At 41.2% G+C, this 25,902-nt stretch overlaps 1 protein-coding gene across 1 annotated transcript in view; it reads left to right on the plus strand.

Moving 5' to 3' along the window:
* Positions 1-25,902, plus strand: part of ptprdb (protein tyrosine phosphatase receptor type Db) — a 147,993-nt gene that overhangs the window by 113,471 nt on the left and 8,620 nt on the right. Inside the window, exons 20-39 of the mRNA XM_039613748.1 lie at positions 753-897; positions 1,720-2,022; positions 3,159-3,352; positions 5,325-5,351; positions 6,022-6,139; positions 6,419-7,006; positions 7,389-7,483; positions 8,110-8,366; positions 10,213-10,306; positions 11,027-11,251; positions 11,350-11,510; positions 13,523-13,534; positions 13,843-13,955; positions 14,044-14,085; positions 14,588-14,685; positions 16,714-16,837; positions 19,024-19,199; positions 22,665-22,784; positions 23,215-23,369; positions 24,889-25,174. Of these exons, the coding sequence (XP_039469682.1) occupies positions 753-897; positions 1,720-2,022; positions 3,159-3,352; positions 5,325-5,351; positions 6,022-6,139; positions 6,419-7,006; positions 7,389-7,483; positions 8,110-8,366; positions 10,213-10,306; positions 11,027-11,251; positions 11,350-11,510; positions 13,523-13,534; positions 13,843-13,955; positions 14,044-14,085; positions 14,588-14,685; positions 16,714-16,837; positions 19,024-19,199; positions 22,665-22,784; positions 23,215-23,369; positions 24,889-25,174 (3,333 nt within the window). The remainder of the gene's footprint in view (positions 1-752; positions 898-1,719; positions 2,023-3,158; positions 3,353-5,324; positions 5,352-6,021; positions 6,140-6,418; positions 7,007-7,388; positions 7,484-8,109; positions 8,367-10,212; positions 10,307-11,026; positions 11,252-11,349; positions 11,511-13,522; positions 13,535-13,842; positions 13,956-14,043; positions 14,086-14,587; positions 14,686-16,713; positions 16,838-19,023; positions 19,200-22,664; positions 22,785-23,214; positions 23,370-24,888; positions 25,175-25,902) is intronic.

Raw genomic sequence — 25,902 nt, forward strand, 5'->3', positions numbered from 1 at the left:
TCACTGCCAAATTCAGGAAGGAGACCCAAACTGTCACCCACATGGAGAAGGCACATGCTTTGTAGAGAAAGGTTTTATGGTCAGGCGAGACCAAGATTGAGCTGTTTGGCCGCTATCATAAGAGGTATGTTTGGTTTGATTAAAGGGGAGGCTTTCAAATCAAGAACACATTACCAGCTGTCAAGTATAGCGGTGGTAGCATCATGCTCTGCCAGTGGTACTGGTACATTGCAAAAATTGAATCATGAAGAAGGAGGACCTCCAGATTCTTTAACTTCACCTCACATCAACAGCTAGATGATTGAAACTTGGACACAATTGTGTATTTGAACAGGACAATGATCCCAAACACACATCAAAACTGTTTTGAAATGTTTGATGTTACATTTTTGGAAGGGCTTCCCAAAGCCCCAACCTCAACTCTTTTGAAAATTTGTGGATCAGCCAGTTCCGTCTCAGGAAACCAACCATTTCAAACAAACTCTGCTAATTCTGCCAGTTCAGCAAACAGTCACTAGAGATGTATGCTGTAAAATCAGTGCACCTGAAAAAATGAAAAGTTGAAAGAAATCATTCAGAGCTCCAAGATACCATGACATCCATGCCCATGATGAGTGTCCCTAAAATTCTGATCACATTGGTAGGTGGATAGACAATAACAAATTTAAATACGATTGTGTAAAGTGATAACAATTTGATATCATTATTGATTTAGTTATTAAAAGTTAACGCTTATGTTTTTGTCCCTTCAGAAAAAAGTGAGCTTTGAGCCCGCCACATCCTACCTGCTCAAGAACTTGAAGCCCTTTTCCACCTACACCTTCCAGCTAGCTGCCAAAAGCAAAAATGGAATTGGGGCATATACCAATGAAGTGTCCATTGACACACCACAGACACGTAGGTCTACCTGCACAGACTGCAGTGTGTGAAAGTGTGAAGGTGTTTGTGAGAGCGAAAGAGAAACAAGATCCAGTTTTGACAATGCAAATGCAAATACATGTAATGCTAAATCACGTAGGTTTCTATGCTGTAATTTTAATTAGACACATATGCGGCATTGTTGCATTGTCAAAAAGGGGCCATCATGAATCAAGACCTTAGCTGGAGCTGACCTCAGAATTGATATTTCAACAAATATATAAAAGACCAATAATTATTTCAAGAACTTGGCTTTAGTTGATGTATTTTGCATACAGTACCAAGCAATTCTTTTAAGATTGCCAGAACAACTTCATTTGTTGGCTACCAATCTGAGGTCCGTAAGAGACTCAGTAAAACAAGGTAAGACGAGGTTTGCAGATAGACATGAGAAGTCCAACATGGATCACAGAGGCTTGTAGGCTGTAAGGACAAATTATGGGAAGGTATGTGTGTTTCAAGCTCTAGTCAGTGTTTTTGTCATTCACTCGTTTTCATTAATCAAACATTGCTACCAAACAGAAGTTGACACCCATCATTTCAGTATCTCTGTTCACTCTGTTCAACCATCTTTTAATTTCTATGGTCATTTTTCAAAAGAGCTTCAGTTCTCCAGTGTTTTGTTTTCATTTTGTGTTTCTTTGTCTTTTGCTCTCTGTCTCTCATCTGCTCAATTTCACCCCCATGGCAAACCTCACTTCTCCATTCACCTCTCCACCCACCAATAACAACTTGTACACACACCCAAATAACATTTACCCAAACAACCCCTACTGTGCCTCCTCAAAACTGGCCAATCAGTTCCTTCAGCACCTCCCCAGGACATCAAATGCACCAGTCCCAGTTCTACCAGCGTCCTGGTAAGTTGGGCACCACCACCTGTGGAGTTTCAGAACGGCATCATTACAGGATACTCCATCCAGTATGCCACTACAGAGGGCAACAAAACATCAAAAAGAATTGATGGAATTTCTCCGGAAAGTTCTCCGTATCTCCTGGAAAACCTAGAGAAATGGACTGAGTACGGCATAACCGTGAGGGCACAGACAGAAGCTGGGGATGGACCAGAAAGTTTACAGCTGCTTATCCGCACTGAGGAAGATGGTATGTTCCCAACAAAAGACACAAATAAAAATAGGATGGTCCTCCCTACTAATAGTCGCTACCTCTAACTCACTAACCAAGCAGCACCCTAAACTAACAGCAAGCTTGTTCTACTGGCCAGTAAACTCATTTATTCTGTTCTTGAGCTGCAGTTTAAACGGACAATGCATTTGTGAACCACTGTCAGACCCTCCAGTGAAAACCTCCTCTTTATTTTTCCTTTGTAACCACCAGAATCTGCCAACATACAGAATCTCCTCCTGCAACCCCCTCACCACTGCTTTCTCTTGTCAGCAGCAGTCCCCTTTTTTCCTCCAGCAGCTGGCATTATCCTCTTTTATTTTTTTGAACCAGCATCTTTTTTCCTCACCTTTCCCTTTCTTCTAAAAGCCCCTCTTTTTACAAAAAGGAATGCTGAGATTTTCCTGTCGAAAGCTAGCAATAGTCCCCTCTAACAATACCAAGGCTGTCGGTGTACCTCAATCTTTCCTCACCTTGGCTTTTCTCACCAGTAATCTGTCCTACCAAATCATTTCCAGTACCTTTACAATTATTTTGATACCGCACTGGTTTATATTAGATGTATGTCTTATTGTATCTAGAGTAATTTGTTATATTTTTCATTCCAGTTCTCTTTGTGCTTGTGGGTGGGTCTGTCAAATAGATAAAGGTGCTGGAGTTTTTTCCTTCTTTTTGTATATTTTTGCTTTTTGGGGGAAGAAGTGTAGTTCTTGGCAGTACGGGAGAGGTTTTTCTTGATAACAGTATTTTCTCTTTGACTGCCTGCCACTATTTATCTGCCCCTGGCAACAAATCCTTTTCTATCTGCCATTCTTATCTTTTCTACATTTGCTTCTTATCCTCCACTGCTTTTTTCCTCCATGTTTTTCCTCAAGTGCTCTCATTTTTTTTACTATTTTGACTTTTTTTCCCTGACATCAGAGCTGTTTTAGACTTTTTCTAGGGTTGTAGTTTTTCACCTTTTTTTAGCTTTTGGCTGTTTTTTATCTGCCCCTGAAAGCATTTTTTTTTTTTTTTACTAGAAAGAAACTTCACTAAAGTGAAGTCCTTTAACTGAGAGGTTTAAATGCCCATCATCTGTGACCCTTGACTTCTATCCAAAAATGCATTTTTAGTTCCAAGTGGTCCTCCGCGAGGGGTGGAGGCAGAAACTGTGAACGCCTCGGCTGTTAGGGTGAAATGGCGAGCCCCTGCACCTGAAAGACAGCACGGTCTGATCCGAGGCTACCAAGTCCATTATGTGAGGATGAACTACGGAGAACCTCAGGGTCAGCCCTTCATCAAGGACATCCTTATAGATGACTCACAGGTAACCCGAGAATATTACCTTAATGGGTAATCTGTAAATAAGTAATCTATAAATGCAATATAAAACATTATGAGATAAATTATATTACATGGTAATGCTGATTGTTAGCATAGTCAGCTCAGTTCAGCAGCACGTGGGTTTACCGGGACACATTATACAGATGTCAAAAACCAATATGTGGCCATTAAGACATTAAAGTATCTTATTTCAATTGTGCAAACACCATCTGTCATAGAAGGTGTTGTGCTGGAGTTAGGACCCAAATATAGGACAATATAGGCTTTTTATTCAAGTCCAAAATAAATTAACACAAGTTCAGAAACACAAAGAGAACCATAAGAAACACCAAAGAGCGAACAGAAGAGAGGGCAGTGAGGACTAACTAGGGACTAGACTCAGATGTGTATAATCAGCACAGGTGACGACAATCAAGTAGGGAGGAAAAGAACACAAGAGAGGACCAACTTTTTAAAGTAAAACAGGAAATGCGCAACAACTGTTTAAAAAAAAAAAAAAAAAAAAAAAGCAGCCACTGAAACATGAAAAACGAAAAATCAATTTGAATGATTATAATTGACTGGAGAGCAAAGAAGGACAACAAGACAGAGGCCAAGGAAGTAAAATTAACCCAGCAAAGCAGGAAATGACTAGAAGACAATTAAAACCTAAGAAGACATCAGACTAGGTAGCACTGGGGAGCCACGACATTAACATAGAAACCTGACCTGAAACCTGACCTGAAAACACTGAAGAAACTAAACATGTTAGAAAGAAAAACAAATTAAAAAATTAACTCAAATTCAATATTAACCAAGCACAAAAAACCTAACACTTGAACAGCAACTTCACGGGTATTCAGAAAACTAAACGAGAGCTAGAACTTAAATTATATAGTGAAACTAAAGCTCAGCTTTACTGGAACAATAAAAACACAACAGGGATCCAATATTACTAGAATAGCAGGAAACAACGCTATGACAACAGAAAAATCTAAACAGAAAGCCAAACTCAAAGGACCATAACAGTAATACATAATGCAGCAGTCTGTATCAACTTTCTATAGGATGAATTAGTGACTACACTTTTGCTAAATAAGAAGCTAACTCTCATATCTGTCTGTAATATATCTAATACCTTCAACCAGTACGCTTAGCTTAGCATAAATACGGGAAACAAGCTAGTCCATCTTTGTGCAGGTCGGCGAATGTCAGACTTTTTCTACCCTTTAGAAACCAAAAAACCTTGAAACCCTCACCACAATTCTAAAGAATCAACAGATATAGAGACATCAACTAAAAAGGATCCAAATTAAATTTTGCTCAAATGCATCCTCTCTGTTGTCTGTCTAAATCTCTTTACTCCTATTTGAGAATCAGTGTTTTCTCCTGATTGTGCTAAGTCAACAGTCCGCAGCCTGTAGCTAAACACTTAGCGAACAGACGTGAGAACAAAATCATTATTCTCATCACATGTTATGTAAGTGCACTAATGTCCAAGTAGTAATAACAGCTAGCAACTCATGTTATGTGCCAGCAAAAGCAAGCAAATCTCATGTCAGCCAAAGTTCGTTGGTAAAGAAAATACCACAGTGTTAAATATCGTACTTTGCATCTTTAACATCTAAACTCAACATTAAAAATGCACTTTTTTTCAGTAAGGGTAAACTATTTTCTGACTCTTACTCTTTCAAGTAAATGGAGCTAGCATTTGTTTCTTCTTGTTTTGTTTTCTGGTAAATGTGAGAATTTTTCCCATCGCAACTCCCAAATAATGTGAACACAGCCTGACTCACAGAATTCCTAAAATAAGATTTACAATCTGATAAAGTTAAACAGCCTTAATGTGTGTTATTACGTTTTATTTAAATTAAACTGGAGATTTTGTTAAATGCAGATAAAAAAAAAAGTCCTTTTGACTATTACTCATAATGTGTTTCTCTCTTTTTTTTTCCTCCTGCTGCTCCATCATTCAGTGGGAATACGATGACTCAACAGTATATGTGAGTAAAGATTTATTTGTGCATATTATTTGATGTTAGAAAAAGAAAAAAAAGTAGATGAGTCATATTTATGAGACTGGAGCTTTAAAATTAAGTCTTTAAACATCGTGCAAGAACACATTTCTATTTCTGTATTGCGTGTTCACCAGGAACATAGAAAAAAGAATATATTTAATAAAGGGACCTAAAAAAAACACAGATGACTGATAATATGAGTCATTTTTTGTATCACCAAAATATTCGTGTTATATATATGATTTACACACATGCTAAGAATTTACAAAATATATGTGTTTATATGGAGACAAATCAGTTTTTAATGTCTGTAGGTAAACAATATTTTGAGTTAAAAAAATGATTTAAACTCGTATCATTTGGTAGTTTTCCAGGACTTTGGGGTTTGTTTTGATAATCACAAACTCTATCCTCAAAAAGTCAAATACAGTGTATGAGAGTATCCATATACACCTTTGTATACGGATACAAAGGTGTATAACTGCACAGACACACTGTCAGGCAAAAAGACTACTCTTCTGCTATACCTCTATGTGTTGCTTTAACCACACCCTCCTTGAGTCTCTTTCTGTTGAGCAGTGACTGCTCATTATCCCGAGGACACACAAAAATTAGTGGCCTTTTGTCGCTGACAATGCTTTTTGTTGTTCTGCAGGAAGTGGTGCTTGGGGACCTGAAGGCAGATACTGCCTACTCTGTATCAGTAGGGGCTTACACTGCCAAGGGCGATGGCGCTCGCAGCAAACCTGTTACTGTGTGCACCGCCCCGCCATGTAAGTGTGTCTGCACAGACCCAACCATACACAAAGACACAGAGGTTGAAATAAACGACACACGTAGTTGATTGTCTTTGAGAGTTTGGCATCATTAATGATAATTATTGCTCATTGAAATGGTCTCACACCTTGCTGTGCCACAAGAAGCCACGAGTGTTGTATTAATCGTATTGTGCAGTTTTGCTCGAGGTAATGAATAATGTGCTTTGTAATTACCGTCTAATTATCTTTTCATTATTCTCTCCCTCTCTCCTGTTTCTTTCCTTTCCCTCGTAGTGCCCGAGAAGCCCAAACTGCAAGTGAGTGCCACTGACTCAGGTACGGCCCTGCTTCAGTGGTACCCCCCTCCCAGTCCACCCACCCCGCTCCTGGGGTACCGCCTCACCTTCGGCCGCGTTGACGTTCTTCCCTTTACAGTGGTTGAGTTTCCCCCCAAGGAAAACCGCTACACTGCCCAGGATATCCACAAGGGTGCTAACTATGTGTTCAGACTGTCAGCCCGCAACAAGATGGGCTATGGAGAAGAGGCTGTAAAAGAGGTGACTACTCCAGAAGACGTCCCGAGTGGATATCCAGAAAATATTATCTCAGAAGAGGCGTCTGCCACCTCGCTTCGGCTGGCGTGGAAAACAGTCCCGCTGATCGAGCAAAATGGGAAAATTTTGAAGTACTCGGTGCTATACAAGGATATAAACAGTCGGGGAAACGCTACAGAGGTTGTGGTGCCCACTCAAAGGTCGAGTGTTTTGTTGGAGGGTCTGAGTGCCGATACTGTGTATGATGTCAGGGTGTGTGCGTTCACAGCTGTCGGTCCTGGGCCTTACAGCCCCAGTGTCCAATTTAGGACCCAACGGCTAGACCAAGGTAGGCTCACACTCACATTCTAACAACCCATCTTCACCAGGCTCAGGATGCTAGACACACTTCCAAACAGCACATTTGAGAGTATATCAAGCAAAGTCCCACATGAACACGAGACATCTTGTGGCTGCATCCTAAGTGTCCTTTTTCGTTGTCTTGTCACTGTAGCCTTAGACCCAACATCCTTTTCCTAAAGCAAGGTAAGAGTTTTGGGTCTTGGGCAGGAATCACAGTCCTGTGTGTTAATAAGAGCAAATAGCTAGCATGAGGCTGGTACTAGAGAATGATACGCAGGTAAGACCAGTAGGATTGGACAGTAGAGACCATAACTGAGAATGTTGAGCCACATTAATACTCCTTTTTTTTTTCTTTTTCTGTGCCGTAGTTTTTGCCACCAATTTCAGAGTAAAAGCATCCATGAAGAACTCTGTCCTTCTGTCCTGGGAGATCCGAGACAAGAACCCTGCCCAGCCGTTCACTGTAAGGAGATGTATATTTGTTTGTTAGTAGGTATAAAAAGTAGCCGTGTCTCATGCAGTTTACCTCTTATAAGCTGAAAAAGCAGGACCTTGATAAAAGCCTGGGATTAAATTCAGAATTGCATGTTTTGCATTTGTTTATGGCAGATTAATTGTGAGGTATCATATTTCCAGCCACTCATTATCTATGAAACTTCACTCTTCCTGTCAAGAAAAGATAATGAAGTCTGGCTCCCTAACAGACAAAGGAAGATACCGTTACTTTTATCTCACAATTGCCACAATTTATGTCAAAATCTTTTCACTCTATCTTGGAGTCATAATGTAGTTAAATGTAAATACACAGACATTTGATACATATTTACAGATTAAATATAAAGAGAAATTTCATAGGACATCAAAACCTCTCACCTCTGTGGTAAACAAATATTTGCAAACTGGTATTTTTCATAACAAAATAGCATCACAACTTGGTTTTCTTCATTGTCAGTGCAATCCATCCTTTGTTGTTTCTACTTCCATTGGAGGAACTGCACAATAAAAGCATAATTTTAGCCTAATCAGCTAAGTTTAAGGCAAAACTGGGCTTCCTATTTAGACCCATGTGTGCATTTTTGGTGTTTTCAGATCCTGTACGGGAAGGGCCAGTCTGTGGAAGTGGACGGCAAACAAACTCAGAAGCTGATCACTGGTTTGGAGCCAGACACTCAGTACTCTTTTCTGCTAACCAACCGAGCCAACAGCGCTGGGGGCCTGCAGCACCGTGTCACTACTACCACCGCTCCAGACATCCTGAAAACCAAACCTATTGTAGTGGGAAAGACTAATGCAGATGGCATGGTGACTGTGCAGCTACCGACTGTACAGACCACAGCTAAAGTCAGGTAGGAAAGACTTACAGCATGTAGATAGAGTGGATTTGTTATCCTAAATACCAAATGTGAAGGCTTTAAATTGTAACTTTGTATCAATTTGCCAGGCTGAGTTATCTATGGACCCTGTGAGGTCATTTTACTATGTCTTGGAGCTGACAGCAAAGCAAGTCCGATAACTCCCTCAACAGGCCAAGAGAATCCCCAATACTGATCATTTTATCTGCTTTTTGGCACCAATAATAAATATAGATACAAAGTCCAAATAGCCATACATGTTTAAATATGCATATTGCTTCTCACAGCTATTTTCCAGGAGTCTGTCTTTCTCTGTCACTTCAGTAGTGTTTAGGGGTGGGGTTTTTTCACTCTTTTATTGTATAGATGATGGTCACTCAAAATGTCAAAATAATCCAAAAACACAAGCTGGATTTAAATACGTATCAATTTGGATACTATTCCTTCTTTACAAATTCTTATTGTCAGATTCAACATGAGGCTGCATACTGTATGCTGTACAAAGTGCAAGCACTGATTTCTGAAATGAGTGATCCACTAAGGACACATGGAGATTTGTCTTTTCCCTCATTACATAGTTGCTCAATCCTGTAATATTGCATTCTACATCCTGTTTAAGATGCGGCCAGTTTTCTCCCAGCAGATGCCACACAGTTTCAACGTACTATACTGTTTCACAGCAGCTACAACTACAGCAACATACTAATGCATATTAGTATAATGTATAACATATTGATGGTCAGATACTACATACTCTTTTAAAGTAGAGATAACACCCAGAGTGAGATGAGAGGATCAATAGCACTTTTCTGTCACCAGCAGCCACTTAGCTTAGCTAAGCACTTGAAACAGCCTGAGTCTGTCTGTAATAGAAATTGCCAACCAGTATTTCTTATGCTCAGAAAGTAACTACATTTTATTTAGCTTTTCATAAAATTAATTTTGAAAGAATTAAATGGATAAAAAATCTATGAAAAAATGTAAATCGCTATAATTTAGGTCCAGGCTATTTATTTAGCCCTTTTATGCAATTAAAGTTGCGACTGCTCTTGTAAACAACACATTTGTACATTTGAATTTGGCTGCATTCATCTTCCCTACAGTTCTGTCCTCTCTCCTTTTTCCTTCTTCTGAGAGGCAATGTCATAATGTTGCCTCCACTATGCTTTACTATAGAGATGATATGAGTCGGTGCATTGTGTTTGCCAGATGCTTGGAGATCTGACTTCACAGTGCACCATTTGGCAAACTCCAAGTACGCATTTTTCAGAAGTGACTTCTGTCTTGCTTCTCTACCATGAAGGCCAGCTTAATGGAGTTCTACTTCCAGGGAGTTTCCTTCATCTTTGAAGAGCACTTTTAAAGTTTCGTTTCGATCTTGTGGTTTTAAGTCACTTTCCAGACCAAGACGATTCCTGCTCAGTTATTCCACTTGACCTGACAACCATCCTTATGATTTCAGTCTTTTATTCCAAAATTGTACATGGCCTTCGTGCCCGTGGTACCACTGATAGCGTTAGAAAGTTTTATGCCCCTATCCTTTTCTGTGCCTTAAAACAATATTATAATTGCTGGCTTAAGAGAGTTTCTTAACTTAATGGCTTGTTTTTGTGAATTATGGGTCTTTATATAGACAGGTGTGTCCATCATGTTCCATACACATCAAGAATAAATAAAGTGTAACATCAATCGCCTCCATACTTTCGTGTCTGAAATTCTTTTAAAGTATTCTGTTAAATTTCACAACACTGACGGTTCTGCAGAAACTGAAATGTTGAAAAAGTGTGCAGTTTGGAGTGTGCTTCCTCAGGCCTGATCCCAGTTGCATGCTGTGTTTCAGGGGTTATTTTGTGGTGGTGGTGCCGCTGAAGAAGCAGAGAGGGGGGAAATTCTTGAATCCTTGGGAGGACCCTGACCAAATGAACCTAGATGAGGTGAGACATGCAGCAGGCAGGAAAAATAAAAAGCTAAATAATGGTCACGCTTGTTATAAGGTAATACCGATGCTGGGGGGAATGATTATGTTAATCGGGGTGATGGAGGTAATAACTGTTAAATGCGATGCAGATTTTTTGTCTGTTGTATCAGACTTATCAGACTGTGCCTTATTACGTGAAGGCAAACGGCCTAACCATCCATTGCTTGCTCACTCTAAACAATACTTTCACATGCCATTTCCCATCTAATTCCACTTCCTGCCTTTTTTCTAAAGACTTCACCACCTCATTATTCTGCTCTGAAAGCAATTGAGTCAATAGAGTTTTATGGCGCCTACTGTCTCAGTGGATAAATGTGGCAGCAATTCAGTTGATGAACACATTTGGGCTAAGGTGATATTGCACTGTACAGTCCATTGTTTCTACAATAATGAGGGTTTTGTGTGGGGTAAAATGGTCAAAACTGACCTTTTTTCTGAAGGTTTTTTTGTATGTGGGTTGGGATGGGAGGGGGGAGTTTGAAGCAGACTGATGATCTGGTCATGCACTTTGTTTGAACTTGCAACCAGCACTTGCAGGTTGTTGTCCCATTTTTTGTCACGTATTTGAGTCAGACTTTTTTTGTTTCTTTGTTTCCGTTCTGTCAATTTTCCCCATCTCCTCTAAACTGTGAACCTGCTTGAATGCTCATTTTCTCTGTTTTGTTTTTCCTCATAGCTCCTCAGAGAGATCAACAGAACCAGCGTCAGCCGAGCCCTTCGCATCCGCAGACAGGCTAGCCAGTCAGATCCCAGGGCCTATGTCACAGCTCACTTCAAGACTCTGCCCCTTGAATTCACATTAGGGGACGGCCGAAACTACGGCGACTTTCGCAACCGTCCACTGCAGAACGGACAAGAATATGTTTTCTTTGTGCTGGCACTGCTCGACCTCTCCGAGAATGTGAGTGCAGACGCAAACACGCCCGCACAAATCTACCGTCTAAGTCCACTGGTGTTTAATTTATACATGTAAATGCATAAACCCTTGGCCTCTTGCAGACTATGTATTCAACCAGCCCTTACTCTGATCCTGTGACATCATCATATGTGGATCCTCAGCCAATTGTTGATGAGGAGGAGGGTCTTTTGTGGGTGGTGGGGCCTGTGCTGGCTGTGATCTTCATTGTCTGCATCGTCATTGCCATTCTCCTCTTCAAGAGGTAAGATCAGCACGATGGAGGAAGACAGAAATAAACGCTGTTCAGTAATACATTTGAATGCTGAGACAAAGAAAGCTGTAAACAAAAGAGATTTTGAGTTTTGCTGAATATGGAGAAAAGAATTTAAAGTTCCACATTAGTCTTTATAGAAGGGACAGCAGTTATTCTGCAGGGGTTTATCCATTTTCATCACTTAATTTATCTTTTTTGTTCATTTCATGAATATTTCCTACAAGTTATCAAGCAGTGTGTGACAGAAAAAGATCCTAATCGGCAGACAGTGTCAGTTTTCTTTCAGAGATGTGCATACAGGTTATTATCGTTTATATAAGTTGTCAGATCTATCGATTTTGTGTGAACATAATTTATATTTCTAAATGAATAAAAACTCAGCATTTCCTTGTTGCTTTAAAGGTTAAACCAGTGGGTTAAATGTATGGTGAAATATTTATAATTATTTATACTAATAATAGCTAAGCTTAAATTTGAGGTTATCATAGATATGTATTTTTTCTGTCATCATCAGTACTGTGCAAAAGTCATAAGCAGTGCTTCTGATGATGATTGGTGATTCCCAAAGAGCTGAATATTTTGCATATCTCATAATGGTGTGCGGTCTGCCCTTAAAAAAACTGAGAAAACTGGACAAGTGTACAGGCTTAAAAAACATTTGAAATGATCTCTTTAAGTAAGAAAATTTCCAGGACCTCAGAGATGCATCTGGTCCTTCAGGTGATCCATCTACTGTTTGCTGAAGCCTTATGAGAAATGGCTTCAGTTGAAGAGTGGCTGTCAAGAAGCCACTCGTAAGGAAGGAGAAGTGGAGAAAAGAACTGGACCTAAAATCAGTGGCAACAGGTCTTCTGGAGTGACAGGAATGACTGTTTTCAGCCATCGTTCGCTATAAACGGCCTCTGTCATGGTTTGGAGCTTCATTTCGCTGGTGATGTCAAAATTGATGGAAAACTACCATCAAATTTTGATCCAACAGGCATCTAAATGCCAACAGCATCATTTTTCAACGTGACAATGACGCCCAAACACACTGTCAGTGCAACAAAAACAAACCTGGAGAGAAAAACAGACAACAGAGCACTATGAGTCATGGATTGGCCTCCCCAGAGCCCGAACGTCAACATTATTGACAATATTGAAGCAGCGTGGGATCCTCTTGACAGAGAATGGAACAAAAATGAGGCCAACATCCAAACAAGAGACTTGAAAGCCCTTCAAGAAGCCTGGAGAACTATTCCTGACGACTACTTAATGAAACTACAAGAAAGCTGCCTAAGAGATTTTCCGCTGTGTTGAGGAATAAAGATGGCAACACCAAATAATGACTTTCAAGCTCATTAGAAGCAAAGTCTGTTTTTGTCTTATATACTGAGTTTATATACTTTCAATAAATTTTTGCAACAATATCCCATTTTTGAAGAAAACTGCAAATAAATGAAAAGTGGCTTAAGATTTTTGCACAGTAACGCCCATTTAAAGCCAAATATGGGGAGCAGTGTTAGCTAGCATGAGAGAAAAGTGAAAGATAACATTATCACCCATTAGCACTATTCACGATAAGCTCGCCAGCCAATCTTCTAGCTAGAGGTTAGTTAATGCACATGAATAATTAGTGTGACTGATGCAGCTCAGCAAAATTATTAACCTTGATGGTAATAATCTAATACTCAGTACAGCCCTAGAGTGTAACTCCTGGTGATTTCTAGCTATTCATTTCACACTTGTTCTTAAGCTGTACCATTCCAGGGCAGAGGTGCTGGGTGTTGATATGTATGCAGTGTCCTTGTGTTTAGATTTACATCCGCTGATGATCTTTATAGCTACAGAAGGTGCTGTTTTGCATATTTAAGATTAAATTACTATTCATATCCATTTAAATGAGAGGAAGAGAATGATGAGTTCAGCAATGCTTCAGTCCCTGATGTTTGTTGATTGGACACTAATGTTATTCATCCTTGTCTCTGCTTTTATCTACACGTCTTCCTACGTGGATCCAGCAAACCTGACAGGTAAACAAACACTGCTTATTACCATTTCCTCTGTCCTGCGGGTACAATTTCCTTGCAAAGAATCATTTAGAAAATTGAACCCAGAAGAGTCAGGATTATTGCCATGTGCCTTTATTGACAATATATTAACTAGAAGTATACTGGCTGAATTGTACATTTGTAATCCCCCAAGCTCACTTTATTCAGTGTGTTGGATAAAGATATGTATGGAAAGAGCAACAGCTGCACTGCATCGGCTGGTTTATGTCCATCATTTTAAGTGTATTTTAAGTAGATCAGGTTGAGGTAAATTATGTTTGTTCTTCCAGGAAAAGAGCCGAGGCTGAAGGAAGAAAGGGCAGTTTTCCCTGCAGCAAAGCGATGTCCTCCCACCATCCCACTGATCCTGTGGAGCTACGCAGAATCAACTTCCAGACTCCAGGTAGATTGGGGAGAAATATCCACACGCAAAATATGCTATATGTGGCCAGTGTTGATGAGATTAACTGTGGTGTTGTTTCCCTTTTCAGCCTACCGTGTATCAGTGTACCGCGGTTATCGGCGTCTGTCAAGTTAGTTGGTCCTTGTCCCCCTCTTCCTTTCTTTCTTTCTTTTTCTGTCTTTCTATTTTTTTCTACTCTTTTCCTTCTCCATATCCATGCTAACTAACCATCCATCCCATATAGGATGAAGCTGCTTGACATTTCATCAAACGCCTCCGGAATACTTCTACTGAAAAAAAACAAAATTAAAATCATGCTAAATGTTTTATTGCCTGTGTCATAGCCTTTTTTTAATCTTCACCAGCAGTGTGCGTGTCCTCTGAAGACGTGTTATTGTGCCTCAGTAACTTTCTGAACATGCACATTGTTCCTTCTGTCTGCCTGGAGAGAAAACGGTCACTTAACCCAAAAAAAAAAAAAGACAACACTTCCATTTGCTTCCTCCACTGTCCATGGACCGAGCACTAAACAACACCTCCTTTGAGAATCCTAACTCTTAACATTTTCCTCCAAAGGAGTTCAATTGTGTGTGTATCAAAACCGCCTCTTTTTCTGTTTCTGTACTCGGCAGGCATGGCAAGTCACCCGCCCGTCCCCATCTCTGAGCTGGCAGATCACATTGAGCGCCTCAAGGCAAATGACAATCTCAAGTTCTCTCAAGAGTACGAGGTACGAATGCTGATTATCTGTCCCTGAAAATCACTAACTTGGGAAATTCATGCGGGCTTGGTGCACATAAGCACACACACTCGCATATTTATCGTTGACCTGCCGTTTCTTGCTCAGTTCCAGTTGTGATAGCGAGCGCGAGTAGATTTAAAGCCTCACATTGACTATACAGTTAAGTTACGTTTGGATTCGTCTCCGTCGAATGATACAAAATCGAGCGCATCTCCCTCTCTCTGCTGTCTTGTTGTTATCTATACAAATATAAGAGGAAAATTGAAATTGCAAGCTCAAAGAGAGTTTGCTTACAGCCAGATGGTTATCAAGCCCTCATTTCTACGCTCTGGTGGAGAAAAGGGGAGCTAGAAATAAAGCGACAGCCACAGAGAGCAGACTCGCCAAGAGATGCGAGAGGCAAATGTTCTCTGTAAAATAGACGCTTCTTGATTAGTTTCCTTCAACTTACAGAAGAGTTAATGTGGAACAACAACAGAAAAGCCATCTACTTGGAGATAACAGTTTGGCTGAACTTGTCGTGCTGAACTGTAGCCCTCAAAAAAAAGACATTAGCAGAAATATTATGGCTGTGTCGCAAATAGCACTACAATGAGCTCCGCGGAGAGCTGTTAAAAGAGTAAAAATGTTTTCTTTTCCCTGCATAAAAAAATGTGTTTAGGCCAAGGGCTTCTGGGTGGAGGAGACGGCATACGGCCCTAATTGGTTGCCGCAAAAGAGAGACAAATTGTGTGTGACAGATATATAGTACGTATATAGAGAAAGACAAGGACACATTATGCAAAAAGTAGAAAAACAGAGCAAGAATGTTTTTTGGGGGCGGAGAGTGTTGGGAGAGAGGATAAAGGAGGATGGAGGAGACATTGAGGGAGAAGCTGTATGCAATTGTGGTGTGAGCTGGAACCACTCTGTTGAGCCTCACATTCTCTCTGCATGACTGTGTGCTTTGTTCGGTACTGAAGCTTTAACGAAGGAACAAGAGAGATGGATGGAAGAGGGACTGAGAGAGAGAGAGAGCGAGAGAGAGGCCAGAAATGATTGCGGTGTAATAATCAGGCACACATGATGTCTGCAGCTCATGGAAAGCATTCTTAAACACACACACACACACAGATACGTGCACGTATCCAGTACCGCTCCTGTCCACTTTTTCCTCAACCAAACCATAATTATGTGTCGTAAAATATTCAGAATTGCTAAATTGCTCTGGCTCTCTCCTCTTCGTCCCTCTCCATTGACAGCCCTATAATGACCTCATGTCTGCCTCTCCCAGCTAACAGCAATGGTTGCACTGTAATTACCCTCTAGGAACTTAATGTGTTGGTCTAACACAACCATCCCCTCTCTCCCAGGGTTATTGGTTGCGCTTTTATCGTCTTTCTCTTTTAGATAGTTTTGAAAGTGGAAAGGCTTTCTTGAAAAGGGATATCATGGGTGCCCACGCTCCTATACAGTATCAATAATACCGTCTTAATTTTCAGTTTCTTGTTGGTTTTAACATTGGGTTTTGCTGCAACGATCCTGCCCCGGTGCCTGTGAGCTCAGATTCTTGGAACTGTTAAAATCTTCCTGTTCTGGATGCCAATTTCTTGCACATTGAGGTTCAGTTTAAGAGATAGCGATATCGATGCCAGCAGTAAATTTTAAGTGCTAATGCTTGGTGCTTATGTGTGATTTTAGAGAATCAGCCAATGCTGTGCACGCATAAGCAGCATATCGTATCTTACAATCATACGGGGATTAAAAGTGGTATGCAGCAAGATTGTTTTTTCCTCATTGCAAGTCCTGTGAATCATTCGTGCCACGGCCATTTATCTTAATCTAATGTTTTTGACAGACTGCATGCTAGTTTCACTGTCTGAAACCCACTTGCTTTAATAATGCCAAAATATTTCTGGTAACAAAAACATGATTCAGCACAGAACAACTGTGGTAAGCCACATGAAACGATATAACTGCAACAGCTTCTCGTTGATGTTTGTTCTTTGCGCTGACCTTCGCTTGCGTGTCTTGCAGTCAGTCGATCCTGGTCAACAGTTCACGTGGGAGAACTCCAACTTGGAGGTCAACAAACCAAAGAACCGCTACGCGAACGTCATTGCCTACGATCACTCCAGAGTTATACTCTCCAGCATCGAGGGTAAGACACGCTTCCGCTGTGTTTGTGTGCGTGTGTGGGTGTGCGTGACCTGTTACCTCCGTCTTTGTATGGCTACGGTAATGGTTTCAGGAAATGAGGCCATTCTGGTCACTTTCTCAGGGCCGTTTAAGGTTTACGATTTGGTTGCAGAGTTATGGTTTGGGCTAGGCTTTAAATTGGGCATGAAGTTGTGATTCTTGAGTTTGGGTGTGGAGGCAAAGTAGTGCGTTATGTCATACCGTGCATGTGTGTATGACTGTGTGAACCTGTGCGTGAGAGCTTCTATCCGTGAAAGATGGGATGTTAATAGTTCGAAGCTGTGCTGCACTGGCTGTTCCCATGCATCACAAACCAAGTGCTGTGCCTACGTAAACACAATGAAAACAAAAAGTATTTCCCATCTAACCAACTGCTGTGTTTTACCCCACTGTGTTACCACATCATATGACTGGTTTGGACCCGGCCTGACCAATTTAATATCTGAGGAGATAGCGTGCGATCATGCTTTATTTAGACTGTTTACCGATTTATTCATGGTGTGCCCATTTTCCTGGATTTGGGCTTTCTGAATGGTTTAAAATGAGAAGAAACAAATAGTTCTGTACTCAGTGTGCATTTTGAAGCGCACTCACCCACCTCAGCTGGGAAAGACCCGAGGCAGAGAAACTGGCAGCTCCAATGTGGAGAGAGGGAGGCAGTGGGAGGCCAAGCCCAAACAGATGAGCCTTATCTGGGCAGAGCATGTGTGAGCAGCCCCTCCGCCCCCGCCTGTCCTGGAGCCCTGGCTGTCTGTCTTTCTTCCAGCTAAGAAAATGCAAATACTGTTGAGCATGTCCAAACACACGTGCGCGTGCTTTCACGCACGCACAAACACACACAAAAAAAACCATATATGCCCAGATGTGGACGAGAACAAACATATACTCTCCTCGCAGCCACTTCCACACGTTGCTGAACGCAGACCTTCTGCCAAGCCAGCATTCCCACCAAGTGACTGGAAAGTGCGAGTGTGTGTTTTATCTGCAGATTGCTTCTGTTGTAGTCCATTGCAGTAAAGTTGTAGCGCATCAAAGAATTTAGGCAAGCTGTCTTTTAAAGACTGGGGTTGATAAACATATGTTAGAAGCTCTTCTTACCGTCTGTCCACATCCCATTTAAAGTAAGTTGTATAAGCACCCCCTTGCTCCTCTGTCATTTGAGTGTGTGTGTCTGCTGTCTGTGTGTGTGTGTGTGTTTGCGATGTTGGCGTGGGATTTTACAACTGTACGGGACTGATTCGTGCTCGTAAAATAAGCTGCGGGAGGAGAATCGGCTGCAGGAGTTTCTTCCTGTCAGCATCCCACTGTTCATTGATTTCGATCTGTTTAAACGTAAACTGCCATCTGAAGGCTCAAAAGGAGTTTTAGGTCCCATTTCGGCAGAATCGGGTCACAGCTGAACGTACGCATGTGTGCCTGAGTGTATGTGTGTGTGTGTACTTTGGTGTTTTTGGCGTATGTGTGCATGTTTGAGCTGTGACTCAGTGATTTTTGGGATTATGGTATTAGGCCCTAGATGAGCAGGCCTGATCCTAAATCAAACACACACAGACAGTCTTTCACATCTCTCACACACACACACACACACACACACACACAATCCCTTCCAGGACAAGCAGTGTCAGCCGAGTCTTACACAGAGACGGCCTTACAGTCATATTGCCATTCAAAGCGACACATCCAGAGTATACTCAGATTAGGCCCATGATCGTCTTAGCATGTATTATAAAACAAGACGGCTGAACAATCCAACACCAAAGGCCTCTGGGCCCTGTGAAAACATTAATCTCCCTGCCATGACCTCAGATGATCCTCACCCTTTATTACTTGCACATAAACCTGCCTTTATAGTAGTAGACTTTAAATAATCCTTAAAGATTATTTCAACATGGAACAGAATAAGAATCAGGTTCATCTGCAGGCAGTAATTTGATGCAATCAGTGCCATGCATCATTCACATACTCTCAGCATACAGACTTAGAATTGAGTGTTTCATCACCGCCTGTATCTTTTGCTCCCATCTGTTTTTCTGTCTTTTCCCTTATTTGCTTTTTCCATCTAATCCATTCTCCAGTTCAGCTTGCACACATGTGTTTCTATTCTTTTCTCCACCTTAAATAACATCCACTTTTTCTCTTATTACTCAGGTGTCCCGGGCAGTGACTACATCAACGCTAACTATATTGATGGCTACCGCCGTCAGAATGCCTATATTGCCACTCAGGGCGCCCTTCCCGAGACCTTCGGGGACTTCTGGAGGATGGTCTGGGAGCAGCACACAGCCAACATCATCATGATGACCAAGCTGGAAGAGAAATCACGGGTAAGAAAATGGAATAAGGTGGGAGTGTGCACGACTGCAGAACTGAATACAGATAGCATCACAGAGGATGAGTACAAATACAATATTACAGACGAAGACAAAGACTAGAGCAGGACATGATGAAGCATAAGGCTAGGTAAGGCTAGATGAGAGAAATTGTGGTTTTTATTATTGGATTAAATTTATCAAATGTAGTATAAGAACTGGATAAGCTCTATTGTGAGGTCCACTGCATAAAATCGGAGAAAAGTTACACGTTTGGTGAGATTATCTATTTGCCTTTGATTATGAAGCATCTAGCTTTTCACAAGCTGAAAAGAATATGATATATAGAGTTCATCTGCAACAATAAATATATTATAGCAGCCTCCATTACAGCTCAGTAATGTTCTTATAGTTGGGTAATAGTTTCATAACAACAACATAATCAGATAATAAAATAATAACCAAGATATTAAGCAAGTAATACAAAGGTATTAACCATTTGCATATCTCTGTAAACTTAATAGTTACATTTATTAACCAAGGATGCCAGTGAGGTAGAACTATTTGGTGACGTTATAGAAATATTTTGGTCACCATGTGTTAAGGTGGTAACAAGAAAATGTTTTGGCTTAAAAACTTACTGTTATTACATTATTGTGGTAATAAGCTGATAATAATACGGTAATATTGGCTGGTGTTTTCACTAGATAGCTTCAAATGAAAATTGTGTCTAAATTGGTATCCACAAAATCATAATCATTGAAACCTAAATTAATCACTTAATTTAAAATACTAAATAACATCAAAAGGCCACCTCATAGATTTTCTCTTTTTATTAGTGAGAATGTGCAGGCCAACAAAAGCTGCTGTTTTATACCAAATGTAATGCTGTCCAGTCACTCCGAACTGGAAGCTAATGTTCTGTGGCTGAATTAACTTTTAAAGTTTGTAAGGAAAAAGGCAGTTTTGTTGGTAATTACTGGTATTATTTAGTTGTTAGGCAAGTACTGAAATATTGTTAGTGAGCTCCTAAATATTTTTCAGCATTAGCAGGCATGCAGACGGACAAACATTTTTCATCATCTGTATCGTCAGTATTTTTGCTTTCTATGTGCAACGTGCAACTAATGCGTAAGCTGTCATGATGGAGGTGTATATACAACTGAAGGTTAGAGTGACATAATGAGTGAGAAATGCAAAACAGCAAAATTACAGCTAAGGTGTTATGGCATGTTGTGAGGAGATACAGAGAGACTAGAAAAAGACATGAGTTTTATTTTATTTAATTTTATTTTATTTCGATGCACGAGGACAATAGATTGTAGGTGGAGTGAACAGAATAGGCTAGAAGAGGACACGCGAGGAATCGCTGGAATACAACATTTAGTGCATGACGACCAAGCTAAATGTTCTTGGGAAGTCAGAATGGGCATGTAGTGTATCAGAATAGAAGGCAAAAAAATAGCGTGGATTGATGAACCAGACCTGGAGGAATTACAAGTACAGCTAAATTGGGGTAAGTAATGAATTAGAAAATAATCTGGCTTCGAGGCATTTGCTGTTGTTAACAGAATGTGCACTTGAGTAAAAATTCAATGTAATGAGAATGTCATGTCAGAGTAAAATGAACAAGAATGGCTTGCGGTATGAATCATGACTGAAGTGCTAACCAATTATGTCCAAAGACCTTTTCAGAAAATTATCCTTTCTTCCCATTTGTGCTTCTTTTCCTATTAACCTGTGCCTTGTGTTAAAACGCTGTTTCCTTTTCAACTTTTTCCAACTGTCTCTGTTGTGTCTGTTTGACCCTCAGATGCCCTCTTATTTCTTCTCTAAGGCAAGATCTCTCTTTCTCTCCTTTGCTAAAATCCCTTTATAAGTGCAAACTCACCCCTCATGGTTTTCTCCTTACCTTTATCCACCGTTTTGTTATAGTTTTTCTGCTCCCTCCCCACCTCCTCTTTTTTTTCTCCAAGCAATAGCAAAATGCATTGGATGATAATGCAAAAATTGTATTGTAAACTGATCACATAGTTAACTAGTTGAAAATGTTATTTTTTGCTTTTAATATGGTTCATAAAGAGTTTACATAAGTGTTTATGGTTTGCATGATCGCACCCACAATGGGCATTTTCCTCCACTTCCTGTCTTGTGACTGTGTAGTATATTATGTAGTCCTTATTTTCTGGCTACATCGTCATAAGGTTTATTTTTTGGTTGTTTTTCGGTTGGGTTTTTTTCCACTGCAGAGCAAGTTTGTGTTGAGCTTGTGAAGCTGTAAATTGTCAAAATTCAATAAGCTGGTTACAGCGTTATGAAATGAAAACATTCAATTTGAAGATATTTAGCTGTTTATTATCAGCCCACTAGCTCTGCACGTACTGTTTGAGTGAGTAGTGGGCTGCTTGTTGGAGAAAATTATTTAATCTCATTTAACACCTCTCAACATTATGCCATTATGTGTTTACGCATTAAGCGCACAGATGATCACAGATGGTCCCACTGTGGGAACGATGCCAGCATCCTTCCTTTTAGCACCAATCAAACCACGCTAGAACAGGGCACAGTTATGCTGCTAGCCTCATAAATCAATGGATAATATAGTCTTCACACCAGGGATTTTATTTTTTTTGCGATCCTGTTTATGCTCTGTCAGTGTGAGCGCCCCCCTCCTCCTTACACAGGCAACCGTTCCTGTCCCCACAGTGTCTCAAGGTCTGGTGGGAAAACAACAGTTGAAAAGCTGTAATTACAGCCTGAACATCACGGGCCAAAACGCATAATCCCCAGTCTGGAGCAGTGGAATGCAGAGCAAGCTGAGCTGAGCTCCCTGCAGTCTTTGATGTGAGGACTGGAGGGATCAGCACATAACGTTTGGTTTGGCCTGATTCTGCCAAGCCCCCCCCTCATCTCCTCTGGGATTTTTTTTCCTCCCTCCTCTGTGGTCTCCGAAGCCGATTCGAAGAACTACAAATATGACTGCCGGGTGCAGGGGAAATCAAAGTGTTTTGCTTGATAGGGATGCTGGGATTTTGTGTGTGCTACGATTGGTTATGTAGGGATTTGTGAGGCTGCGATGTATTAGCAATGTACAGCATCAAATATGTGAAGGATGAGTTTTAGGTATCTTTTGGCTTTTCTGAGCACTGGTGTGGATCTTTGAGAGAGCCCACCAACCTATAGCAGTTAACTAGCAGGATCAAATGCCCACCCCACCCGACACAGACACACACTTACTAAAACCCCTTTTCACATGCTGGGTTGTCTCTGTATGTACATTACTGTCTGATACTCTCAAATTCTCTCACTGATCTGCTTTAGCACTCCTCTCCCCCTTCTTTTCTTTTTTTTTGTTCCCTCTACACATGCACTCGAAGTCACGTCAGCTCTTTTCTTTCTCTTTTCTTTCACCAAAATCTTTGCAAAGAAATATACAACCTGCTCTTCGTCTCTCACAGCTTCTCCCCTCTTCCATTTTAGGTGAAGTGCGATCAGTACTGGCCAACACGTGGCACAGAGACCTACGGCCTGATCCAGGTCACTCTGCTTGACACGGTGGAGCTGGCCACCTACTCTGTCAGGACCTTCGCTCTTTACAAGGTACTGAAACATGGCATGTATAATGGAGTGTGCGTAATTGATCTGCTCAAATATTTATACATACTTCTTTGCAGGTCTATAAACAAAATTTCATTCCCAGCATGGTTGGATAGCATATTTTTAGAGCTAGTTCTGAGAGCTCACACTGTAAACCATCCTGCTGCTGTAAGGAGTGAACAAACCACATCAGCGTATTAATCATTGGCTGAAGAGAGCGCCAACTAATACACTTTCTTTATATTTGAGCAGTGTTCTCCAAAAACTATAGTGCCCTGCAGATTTTTTTAAAAATAAACTAGACTAAACCTGATAGCCTGGGCAGCTCATGACATGTTTGTGTACATTTTTTACTGGGATTTTTGGACATTTAGAAAAATAACAGAATAACTAAATCTTTATATTTAACCTCACGTCTAATCTGCTCAACCAGAGCGGCTCAAATGAGAAGCGTGAAGTCCGTCACTTCCAGTTTACAGCCTGGCCAGACCACGGGGTGCCTGAACATCCCACCCCCTTCCTGGCCTTCCTTCGCCGGGTCAAGGCCTGCAATCCTCCAGATGCGGGACCCATGGTTGTCCATTGCAGGTATGTGTCTGTGTATTTTCAGTTCGGCTCATCCATTCTTATTATTCACTGAACCAGAATTATTTATGATATCCATCCACGACCATAAAGGAAACAGGTCAGCTCCGTGACTGTGCGTTTGTGAGTTTGCATGAAACACTTATGTGTTATTTTGGCATTTATGAGTTAATAACATTTTCAAAAGCCTGGCAGTCGGTGAAAATCAACAAGAGTCCAAGGGCGCTTGTATAAAATCGTTCAGAGGCGCTGAAGTAAAATAAGATTGACCTGCCATTATGCAAACCCCAAACATCCTGGCTGGCTTAGACACCCACATTCCTCCCACAACAACCTCCGTCGTCTCCATCATCAGCTACCATGCTGACCCTATTTTCCATAATTAGCTTTCACAGTTGACAATATACCATTTAGGCCGGGGGTACATCTGGGTTCACAAGTTTATATTCAAATGAGCTGCTGTCTGAGCAGCAGGAGGCCAATGTGTTGGATGGAGAAGAGACTCTGGGAGCTTGTCATTACGGGCTTGGCACAGCGTTTAGCTCCAGAGCTCGAATGAAGCTTCTGTTTGCTCTTACCGGCAATCGCAGAGAAAAGAAGATAGAGCAGGGCAGTGGGAATATGGAGCAGAAACTCTCGGGAGGAAGAATTAGTGAGGTATAGATGTGGAGGAGAATGAAGGAGGGGAAGGGGGTGAGCCTGAGACAATGATGGAGAGGGAAAGGTAGCGAGGGACTGGGAGTTAGAGGAGGAGATGTGTGCAGAGTGAGAAAAAAGAAGGTGAGGTCAAATCCAGGGCACAGTGAATGAAAATGATGAATTAAGGAAAAGGAAAGATGGAGAGAAAATGGTTTCCAAGAAGGAAAAAGAAGGACAAATGTGAGTGTGAAAAAGTGTCGGGGCTGGCGTGAGAGGGTACTTATGGAGAAGAAAAAGAGGCAGAGCGACGGGGGCGGGACGCAGCGGAGAAGGTTGGCAGGAGAGCAGCTCTTCCTAATCTTCCGTAGCAGTCAGATGGAGTATCTAACAGGATTATCAGTCAAATTTAATTATCCTGGCAAGACTCCATCATAATGTGCTTTTACATTTCAACCAAACAACGGACCAAATCTCATTCCACCTCGACAACGCGCTCGCGCATGCACACCGATATTCATTTAACCACATAAAGAATTTTCTATTCACTTGCACAAACTTGCTTGGTCAGGTTGTCTCACCGTTTACTAGCACAGCAAAAATGTGAAGTGTTTGGGTGGGCAGCTAACGGTATTATATTTCCGGATTGTGTGTCGATAGGGAGGATATCTTCTTAATGCCAGCGAGACAGTGTTGCTGACTCATCGCTGATGTCAATTTTTACCTGCTTTGTCGGAAATATTGCTGGCTGGGATCTCGATGATAGTTAGCTGATTTAGGCAAAGCATGGTATGTTTGGGCCAGTTTTGCACCAGGACACAGTGCCCACACTGCATGTTATGTGAGAAAATAACCTCACTATCTGGTTCTCTTTTCCTATTTCCAGTGCTGGAGTGGGCCGCACTGGCTGTTTCATCGTGATCGATGCCATGACAGAGCGAATCAAGCATGAGAAGACCATCGACATCTACGGTCATGTCACGCTGATGCGCTCCCAGAGGAACTACATGGTGCAGACGGAAGACCAGTACATCTTCATCCACGATGCACTGCTGGAGGCGGTGACCTGCGGGAACACCGAAGTCCCGGCGAGGAACTTGTACTCCTACATCCAGAGGCTGACGCAGATTGAACCAGGAGAAAATGTCACCGGCATGGAGCTGGAGTTCAAGGTGAGGAGGATTCACTTTGTTCCCCCGAAGGCTGTAAAATTAAGCCCTACGGATTTATGGAGGTTCATAAAACCGATTCATGATAATAATGTAACACTTCACTGGTTTCTGTAAGGCCGAGTTGTCTTTTTCTTGCCCTTCGCCACCTAAAAGGTTAACAGTAAGAGCCAGTGAAAGCTCTTTTGAAGCACTGCAGATCTTCAGGGCCTGCTCAGAGATATCCAGCGGGATAAATCACTGTCTGAAGACTTTACCTACTGGCCATTCTGTCCATACAAAGAATAGAGCAAACATTCATATTTAATTCTTGAACTTGAAAGCCATAGTTGACCAAAAAACAAAGCTGCACTTCAGGTCCCATGCTGAAGCTTTTCATAAGATGGTTCTTACCACCAAAGCTTGGGAAGAACGTTGTCTAAAATGACATACAGAATGTTTAATTCAGGAAGCTTTGACTTTGATAGCCCCTGAGCATCTTTCCCAGGGCTGTTAGTGGTTCTTACAGTTTCAATCCCCCTCTGAGAGATTCATATAGATGGTTGGATTTGAAGGGGATTATGGGATTGCACCTTTTGAATCTAAGGTAAGAGAGTTAGCTCTTCTGAGGGTTTCTGAAAGCATCGCAGTTTGGGAAGTTTGATAGACATTCACGTAAAGACCAAATAATGTAGGCCAGAAAGTTGAAGTTTGTAATAAAATCTTAGGGGGGCGGAAGTTATAGCAGCTTT

This window comes from Oreochromis aureus, linkage group 6 (genome assembly GCF_013358895.1).
Source record: "Oreochromis aureus strain Israel breed Guangdong linkage group 6, ZZ_aureus, whole genome shotgun sequence".
Taxonomy (NCBI): Eukaryota; Metazoa; Chordata; class Actinopteri; order Cichliformes; family Cichlidae; genus Oreochromis; species Oreochromis aureus.